We start from the raw sequence: 9300 nt of genomic DNA, 5'->3' as shown, positions 1-9300 counted from the left end.
GGTTGCTCGGGAAACGGGCCACAGCGAGCCCGAACCGGATAGCGCTCGGCTGCCCGTCGAGAGAAACCGGGTCTGAACAAACGCTCGCCAAGACGTTCGGGCTCCCGAATCGTCATCGTTTCAAAGATTGGGGACGAATTGCACGCTTCCTTCCACTCGCGCTTTGTGGGGAAAAGCAGCAAACCGCCAAATATCGTCCGGGCGTCGCTGTGACGAAGAGGCGAGCGGGGACGCCGATGAGTCGCCACAGCCCAAAAGTCACATTGGGAGCGGACGTTCTCGAAGAAAACAAATCCTCTCTCTCCTCCCCCGTTCCCACATGAATTCAATCTGCGCATAAGTACACTCCTTGAGAATCGGAGGCCGGGGTAGGAAATTGGACACGGCCTGCGTATCTGTGAAGTCAAATGACTTTTGCTAAACTTCTAGCGCCAGGGTGGAAAGTCACTCCTGTGCGGAGAAGCCTGTCGGGTTTTGGATCCTGTGCACGCACCTGTTTGCTCCAGACCCGAGAGCGAGAGCGCCGCCTTCAGGCGCAAGTGAGCGGACGAGAAAGGCCGGCGACAGGAATGCCTCGACAGCGCAGGCTCCGCCCCTCAATAATACAGCAGTGTCAGTCATTTTCCCAGTCCTACGGCTGGCAAAAGTCGCTCGTGTCTCCGATTGGTTGCTCTTCCTCAAGTGCAACGGTTTCTTAAAAATCTAATTCGAGCTTTTTTAAAATACAAATATTTCGCAAATGATTTTACTCGTGTAATACTGACAGTTTCAATCAAAATGACCAGCAAATGATTTTAAAACTCCTTTTAATGTACAACTTAAAAACATGCTTGCAAGATCTGTTCAAAGTGAAGAAAAACTGTAATTTGGCTTCAGATTTTCGGTCAGAAGGAAAAGAACAAACTCATTTAGGAAGAAACATGCAGTCAAATCTCGATTTGCTTCAGTGGGCCGCATCAAGCGACGCGGCGGGCCGAATCGGGCCCCCGGGCCGTGCGTTTTTTTGCCCGTGTCATTGTTTGAAATCCGCCTCACGTGACCTCGTTTCCACCAATGAAGCGATCCTCAAGATTTTAAAAAAGATTTGAAATCAGCGAGTCGCAGCTGCCATACAAATACCGCCTCGAAAGTAAACAGATGCTTCACTACAATTCCGAATTTCCGATGTAACCGTGGATCAAATAAAGAAGCCGCGAACGTCGCGCTGAGCCTCATCTCCCGACATCCCTTGTCATTTTCCCTTTCAGATGACGATCCCGACGCTTGGCCCGCTCTGCTTCCCAGAGATAGTCAGACCACGTCGAAGGGTCGCGAGCGCGGCTATTTAAATGATAAATAGCAGCAATCGAATCAGAGCAAAGCCGATTTACGTATCGAATATTCATGAGAAATCCACCCGTCTTAACTGGCAGGTGTAAAAGACCAACGAGAATAGCTTGAACGAGGGCATCCTGGGCATTTTCGAAAATCTGATAAAAGGACAAAAAAAAAAAGGGATGGCATGGGACCTTTTGAAGCAAATTGCATACTGACTGAGAAGACTGAGAAGACTTCTTCTTCTTCTTCTTCTTCTACAGTTACGGAAGAACATGCGTATGATTCTTCGCTGCGATTGGCCAGATTCACAGGTTTGTAGAGAAAGAAAGAGAAAGGGAGCCATCAGTCCTCCTCGGACGACGAGCACCAATTGCGAGCCTTCCTCCGGGCGGGCCGAGAGGCGCTGAACCGCCGCAGGCCCCACAAGGAAGGTCAGTCGCCGCGGTACCGCCAGGCCGTTGTCGCGCAAAACACCCAGCGGCTAAACTACTGCACCGCGCCTATCGTTGGCGTTCGGCTTTTTTGAAGTGAGCGGCAATGAAAATCGAAAGGTCTCGGCAGGAGGTCGTGCGCAGCCGAACGAGCCGGCGCTCCGCCGTTGATGAAAACGACTTTATTCCAAAGATCGTGCCAAACTGCGCAATCGCAGCTCGCCGGATTCATCGCGTGTCGTGCACCCGGCGTCCCGCTGCCACGTGCTCATCATTTATGCATTTATGAGTTTCATTAAAGCTACACGCCCGCAGCAAACAATCACACAAGCGCGTGCCGAGGAAGACGCCGCTTGGTTCTGCATTAACCGAAAGGTTAGACCGACACAAATAAATAGGTGCAAAGAGGATCATAATTTAGGTTATTATATCATAAGAATGATTAGTCGTCATAATAATTACGACCAAAACATGAAAAATGTCAATAAAATACATCACGCTCACCGGAGATGCTGATGACTCAATTTCACAAATGTGCGCAGATCGCCGCGGACGTGTTTTGCTCTGAGCGACCACCCGGAAGGTGCAAAAGTGCTGAAATCTGATTGGCTCGGTAAGAACCGGTCCCGAAGAAAAAAGAGCTGATATAATCGAAGTTACCCGGGCCTACGTCATTCATTCCGGAAGGCCTGGAGGCAGATTACACTGACATGGCAACGCATACAGGGCTGAAATCTGATTGGACAAAAAAAGAAACAACAAATTCGACATTGACGTACCGGAAGCAGAGCGGCCAGACGACCGCCATGAAATGAAAAGAGCGGACCGTTGGCAATACGTTCATACCGTTTCACTGACCGAATAGGAGAATTTAGGTTCGTGCTTCTGCGGCCGCTAGCGTTTAGCTTAGCTTCTTCGAATTCAAGCCAACGTTCCATCAAAACCGAGACACGGACGTGCCTTGAACATTGGACAGCCGGCAGAATGATGAGCGGGCTATGAAGTCATGCAAAGATTTTTTCAAAATGTGTTTTTGACACAGACGTACGGCGGCGTTCTAAAGCAGATGTTCCTTGCTCCTGCGCCGCAGCGCTCCACTTGAAGAATGCGGCGTGAAGATTTGTGGCGATGCAATGGCGTGGCACATCCAAGCGAGCGCCATTATGGGCAAAGCGCAAAATAATTGGGGGTGATTTGAGGCTCGCCTCGTTACACTTTATGTCCTCTCGTCAGCGACGCGCGAGTCTCAACGTTAGGCACACCGTCACGTTGCCATGACAAAATCAAAGATATTTGTCAGCCACCCGTCCGTCCGTTTTCGATGCACTTTGGCTCATCAGCAAGCAATCCAACAACGCCATCTTACTCCTGAGAAGAAGCGCTTTGAAATGAGCCGCACCGAGACAAAACACGAGCGCTCCGATGAGGATTTGGCGCGCACGGAAAAACACAGCCGGGTTCGATATCGAGTGCGAATACGATCACGACTGCAAAAAGGCTGATTTTCCATGACAACAACTATAGTCAGCGCAATAGGACTTGTATTATGAAACCTTTGTTTTTATTTGTCCCATCCAAATATTGCTTTCCGTGGAATTGCTTGAAAAAGGTTGCGGACTGCTGCTCGAAATAAGGTCAGAGGACACACGCGCGCGCACACGTGTCCTCGTTCTTCTTCCGTGTCCTCTCACGCGTGCACCCTCTCTTCGCCAGGACGTGATGATGTCACAATCTACTCGTCTGTTATTTTATTCAAATCGGTGTTGCATGCCCCGTGCCCCTTACACACGCGCGCTGCTTTTACAGAGCCCCGCGTGGCCCTTGCACTTTCCACTTTGATAAAGACGTTTCGTGTCCGACGTTCACTGGCTCTGTGAGGCGTTCCCGCGGGCTCGTACTTGTCTCGTTCCGCAGCGGGACGAATGACACCGAGAAGCCTTTTAATGGGCTCTCCGGACGACATCGTGTGCGCTTAGGTTATTTGTACGCGGCGGCAAATAAGACGGGGAAGGCGAAGGGCTGGCTCAATGACATTTTTATGAACGGGGGGAAAAAAATGCCTCATTCTGCCACTTTTTGTGTACAGACGACAGATGGCAAACGCTCCACACGGATGAGCGTCCGGCAAACACGACAGCCACTCTTTAACTTACGGCGTATGCGGCAGCGCGGCGGCAGCGTTTCGACGGATTTACAGGCCGGACAACCGTCGGCTCACCTCGGAGCAGGTGACGTGGGTCCGCGTGTGCTTCGACAGTCCTCATTGGCTACGTTTGTCTGTCGCGCCGAGTCCCGGCGGGGCGCACGCCGACGACGACGCGAGCACGCATGTGGTAGCTTAGCCGGCCCGATTTCGCCCAATTAAATGGAGTTGTCTGCCACCGAGCGAGCACGAGCATCGAAACTAGAGCAGCTGCGCAGGAATATCATCATCTATCGGGCGTGAATATCGCGGAAGCGGCGCTGCGGAGTACTCGGATATAAAACGCACGTTTGCCTTCCAAACCAAATGTTGCCTTTGCTCCAAAAGAACAGAAATGACAAATGAGCAAAACACTTTCGAAGAAGAATTTTCAACAACAACATTCAATCGTCCGACAACGTGTCTGCTGTGAGGTTTAACGAAGCAAGCTGGCGATCGGCCAGCCGGTCGACCGCGTGGGTGAGTTGAAACTCTAAGGCAGGGCTGTCAAACTCTTTTTTTGTCACAGGCCACATTGTTGCTGTGTGTTGTCCGTTATGACCGTGAAACCATATCAAGGTTTCATCGCCTCATCATCGTATTATATACTGTATACACCACGAATTGATGGATCACTCATTTTCTCATCAGAAGTCAAGGATGATAGTTTGTTCAACTGTTGTTCTCGGGTTTCTGTGAAAAGGGGCACGGTAACAAAACATGCTGGAAATATCTCAATATTATAATGTATCGCATATGACGATGTGAAATTTTGGTACAAATCACGGAAGTTGACGCAAATGATTTGTTTTCGTAGGCCACGTAAAATGACGTGAATGAGGGCCGGATGTGGCCCGCGGGCCTTGAGTTTGACATTTGCCGCTCGAAGCGATCGAGGCCGGAACATACCGACAGCACGAGTGGGCTCTCGGTAGGTTGGCGCCAAGCGATATTGGAACAAAAGGTCCAAATCCGATATCTCAGTAGGGTGCGAGCGAGCGAGCGATGACATCAAGAAGGTGAAGTGCTCGGGCAAGAAAACCGCGAGAAACGTCCATAAATTGACATTTTGCAGAGTTATCTCCCTTTGTGACGAGGGTCATAGCACCACCTGTTGCTTTGGCGTGCACATAAAGGAAAGAAAAGAAAAAGAAAAGCGCTGTATTGGGAGATGCGGGGTCGCCGTGGCAACGACAGGGACGCTGCTTTCCTATTTCCAGAGCGAGAGAGGCACAGACACACACGGAGCGGTACCCTCTCTCTTCTGCCCGCGAACCGGACCCGTTCCACAAGCAGATCGGACTTCTCCGAGCCACTGTAAAACCGGCATACCTGCCAGCTAGCCACTCCCTCTGCCCCCCGCCCCCATCTCTCTCTCTCGCTCTTTCTCTCTCTCTCTCTCTCTCTCGCTCGCTCCGTCTCATCCTACTCATTCATCGCTCGTTCTGCCAGCTGCGAGGCAGCGAGCGCGGGTGAAGGACACGGCGCCGCGCCGGTACTCGTCGGAGGGACTCGGAGAGCCGGGTCGCTCCCCTTCCCGTGTCTTCCGCTGTTTGAATGTCACCTCCGGAAGGATGCTCGGATGGCGCGCTCCCACGTCTCCTCGCTCAGGAAGGCAGGAGGGCATGAAGGACTCGGGAAGAGGGAGAAAGTCAGGAAGCTTCCTCCTTTCGAGCCGCTAGCTGGGGTCTGATCTCAGACCGCCGCTGTCCCCGAGTCCACCGGTGGCAGCGGAAGAAGGTTCCCACGACCGGCCGGAGGTCAAGGAGAGGAGGGCCGCGTCGCGTCGCGTCGCGTCGTTTGTTCGGATAAGAACATGAGCCGGCTGAAGAAAAGAACGCGAACCAATCCGCGCGGGGTTGACCCGATTGAGATCTTCGACAAGTTTTGGGCTTTTTGAGGGTTCGCCCCGTCTTGCCTTTCGTCCCTCTCGCTCCAGCTCATCAGCTCTAGACCGCCGTAGCGCTGTTCCGTCGCCCTGGGCGAGGGGGCAGGGGGGCGGCCCACGGTACCCCCCGACATCCGGGCGCCGGCGGGCCTGCGCTGGCAAGATGGCCGCCCTCGCCAGCTCCCTCATTCGGCAGCGTCGGGAGGTCAAGGACCCCCAGACCGACCGCCAGGTCGCCAGCAAGCGAAAGCCGTGCCCGAAAAGCAACAAGTCGCTCTGCCAGAAGCAAATCCTCATTTTGATATCAAAGGTCCGATTATGCGGCGGTCGAGGCAGAAAAATGGAGAAAAGACCAGGTGAGCTGCACTTTTGTTTTCAACATGGTCTCCCCCTCCGGTCCGAGTCTGCCTGCTTTGGACGGTCTCAGGCCAGAATACAAATTCATCCTTCATGCAGAGGACACCCATGTCATAATTTCCAGTCCAGATCTTAAACCCAATCTGGGAATCCTTCCATCTTGTCTTCCTATTGGCTGCACACGAGCCGGAATGGGACCGCACACCCGCACACACTGGATCAATTGAATGACCGTGGTTCTGCTCCTTCTGGTGTTCCCGCCTCGGCCGCCCGGGGGCAGTATAACACAGACAGACGGATATACTGCGCATTGAGACGTCTGGACTCCTCTCGCTCGTTAGTACGGCGCAAATATTCGTCGTTCTTCGCAGAGGATAAAGAATATATGACAGTACCGTTCCATTGTCCATATTGTCCTGTATGTGTCGCTGCACCCAACATCGATGCCGTTTAGCATCTGCCGAGCGACTTGACCTCACTGCCGCCGCAAAGCGCTCCTATCTCGAGTCAAGACAAAAAGTTGGCCGAACGACAAGCGCAAATGTCAAAAACCGTGTAAAGTGTGCCACTCATATCTCAGCATTTTGGCCACGATGAATTTCACATCCGGGGCTCCGTACCAAACAATACTTTTGGCCATTAGCATTTTTTGGCTTTACCGATTGAACGCGGTTTTCCGGCGGGTACTTGCAGAGACGGCAGTTGTTACGCGCTCGCCGCTCTTGAAGGCGTTTCTGTGTGAAGTCCACAGCGATAATTACGTGGGCAACCTCGAACGGGCAGCGACATCTGCCGCGCAGGTCGTCGTGAAATATGTGGCACAGGGAAAGCGGCGGTGACAGCGGGCCATCGTCGAGGGGGAGCGCTGTTCGCACACGTACGGACTGACGATGCTAACGGCGGGACCCGAGCTCGCGCGCGGGCCAGCCTGAGGGGTTTTCAAGGCTTCGCGACGGCTGGCTGACCTCTGAAACAATGTGAGGGGCATCGTACGCGGAGCTGCTTCTGATATTTTGTTTTGCCGCGCGGAGGTGTTGTCATGCATCCAAAGCGGACCGCTTCTGCGTCACTGCCTGGTGCATGGAAAGTTTGGCCAGCCATTGTTCCACTGAAGGCCATGTGCCTGCCTGCCTGCCTGCCTGCCTGCGTGTTCCCCTAAACCAGGAGAACCTTTGATTTGGATTTTCTATTATTCTTATTACTTATAATGGGATGAAAGAATACAAAATCCAATTGAAAAATTATCATATAAATAGCTATATTTTTATATTATACATATTTTAAAATAAATAATTCACCTTAAGTCGTCTAATTTGCTGACTCAATCATGAAAACTCATTTGTATTGTATGTTCTATAACGCAGTAATAATTTGCTCAAATCATGTTTTACTCATGAAAAATACTACTTACAAGAAATCAAATATATTTTATGAGAAAAATGAAAACAAAAGCGAATAAAAACGGATAAATACATTTGAATGCATCATTTTAAAGCAAAATGACTGCAGCAAATATTACAGGACACTCGACGCCGACGTAACCGTCGGGTGCCTCCACCTGCTTCCGAGCGACGGGTGCGCGTGCGCGTGCGCGTGCGTCCCGGCCCGACACGCGCACCTTCTCTCGTTACTCAAGTAACCGCATCTAAGCGTGCGGACGATCCCCCCGCACCCGAGCCCACTCGTCTTATTACAAGGTCAACTTGGCCTGCGCAGACACACGCTCCCAAATTAAGCCCCCCGCGCACACGCACGAGGCGAACAGACATTCCTGTGCGCACACGCAAACTAATACATCAGCAGATTGATGTGCGCACGCAAACAAATGATGGGATGCCGTGATAATTGAGGCAGCGGGTGCAGAGGGGAGATAATGCCGCGCCTCCTCTGTGCGCGTGCGTGTGTTTGCGTGTGCGTGTCGGTCCGATACGATCTAATGAGGATGTTAAGCCGCCGATTGGATATCAAAGCCGACCAAACGGAAATAGCTCGCGTTGTCCTCTGGAGTCGCCGCGCAACCGCAAGCTCGAGTTGTTATCCGAGCCGAGTCGAGCCGGGTCGTGCGTGCGTGCGTGCGCGCGTGCGCGCGTGGTTCCTGCTCGTGATCGATCATCTCCTGTCATTAACACGCCGATCCATCGCGTTAGGGGAGCTCACATCGAAGCGGCCTCTATAGACCGTCCCGCCGGACTGGACCGCAGCAGGGAGCAACTGACCCCATTTAGGAGCTTATCTTCTCAAGGACATCGGGCCTCTCCCCCTCCTCGCGATGTTTTCTCGCTAAATCGTCTCGTTTTGGGATTCCGCAGCTATTGCGCTGCTGCGTTACATCAGGGCGGCTCTATTGTCGACGGATCAGAACAATGAGTGGCGAGCTGAATTTTTTCGCACGAGATAGGATGGCGAATGTCCGCGCAAGAAGCAATGCGCCGCAACGTGAGGTACGCCCGCGCGATGTAATGACATCATATCATGTCGAGGTGCTGTTCAGACTGCCCCGAAAAACAATCGCCGCCGCCTTCTGCTTTGCGACGGACTTTGTCACCTCGCGTTCAAGGTAGCGGTCGCCGCTAATATTTAGCGTTTGCCACGATGAACGTGCCCTCCGCCTTCTGGCCGATTGACCGACGGTTCGTTTTGCCGCAGAGCGTTTTCGGGGAACCGGGCGGGACGTGTATCACTCGTCGTTATCTGGCAAAGTATTTCTGCCATTTTCCCACTGTAACTTTGTGCGAGGATCTTTCACTTACAGACGACTGAGCGTCGGGGAGCCGCTTTCGAGGTACGAGCGAAACATCGAGATACGAGCGCAAGCCGGGGGGGATAGAGTGCGTAGGAGAGGTGAAGTTTGGAATCATTTCACACTTTAAGAAGAAGCTCAAATGCAACGTGTCGACCGCAAAGCAGAACTTACGCTTACGCAGCCGCACATCGTTGCTAAACATAGAACATACATCATTCCGGTGAATTCCATGAAGCCGACCACCGGCAGTTAGGTAGTCAAGGATTGACACAGGTGAACTTTCAATCGCTACATTGAAGAAACGCTAAGAAAACAAACAAGACGTAATTGGCACATTCATTCGCGAGCTGACGACTCATCCGCTCGCTCTCGTTCGCTGACG

General features: G+C 52.2%; 1 protein-coding gene across 1 annotated transcript in view; it reads left to right on the top strand.

Annotated features, from left to right (window-relative positions):
- The first annotated feature begins 5825 nt into the window (after positions 1-5825).
- Positions 5826-9300, top strand: part of fgf11a (fibroblast growth factor 11a) — a 28630-nt gene continuing 25155 nt past the window's right edge. Inside the window, exon 1 of the mRNA XM_061669006.1 lies at positions 5826-6174. Within this exon, the coding sequence (XP_061524990.1) occupies positions 5982-6174 (193 nt within the window). The 5' untranslated portion in view covers positions 5826-5981. The remainder of the gene's footprint in view (positions 6175-9300) is intronic.

The sequence above is a fragment of the Phycodurus eques genome, chromosome 23, assembly GCF_024500275.1.
Source record: "Phycodurus eques isolate BA_2022a chromosome 23, UOR_Pequ_1.1, whole genome shotgun sequence".
Classification (NCBI taxonomy): Eukaryota; Metazoa; Chordata; class Actinopteri; order Syngnathiformes; family Syngnathidae; genus Phycodurus; species Phycodurus eques.
The sequence above is the reverse complement of the archived record's forward strand: the minus strand, read 5'-3'. Positions and strand labels throughout refer to the sequence as shown.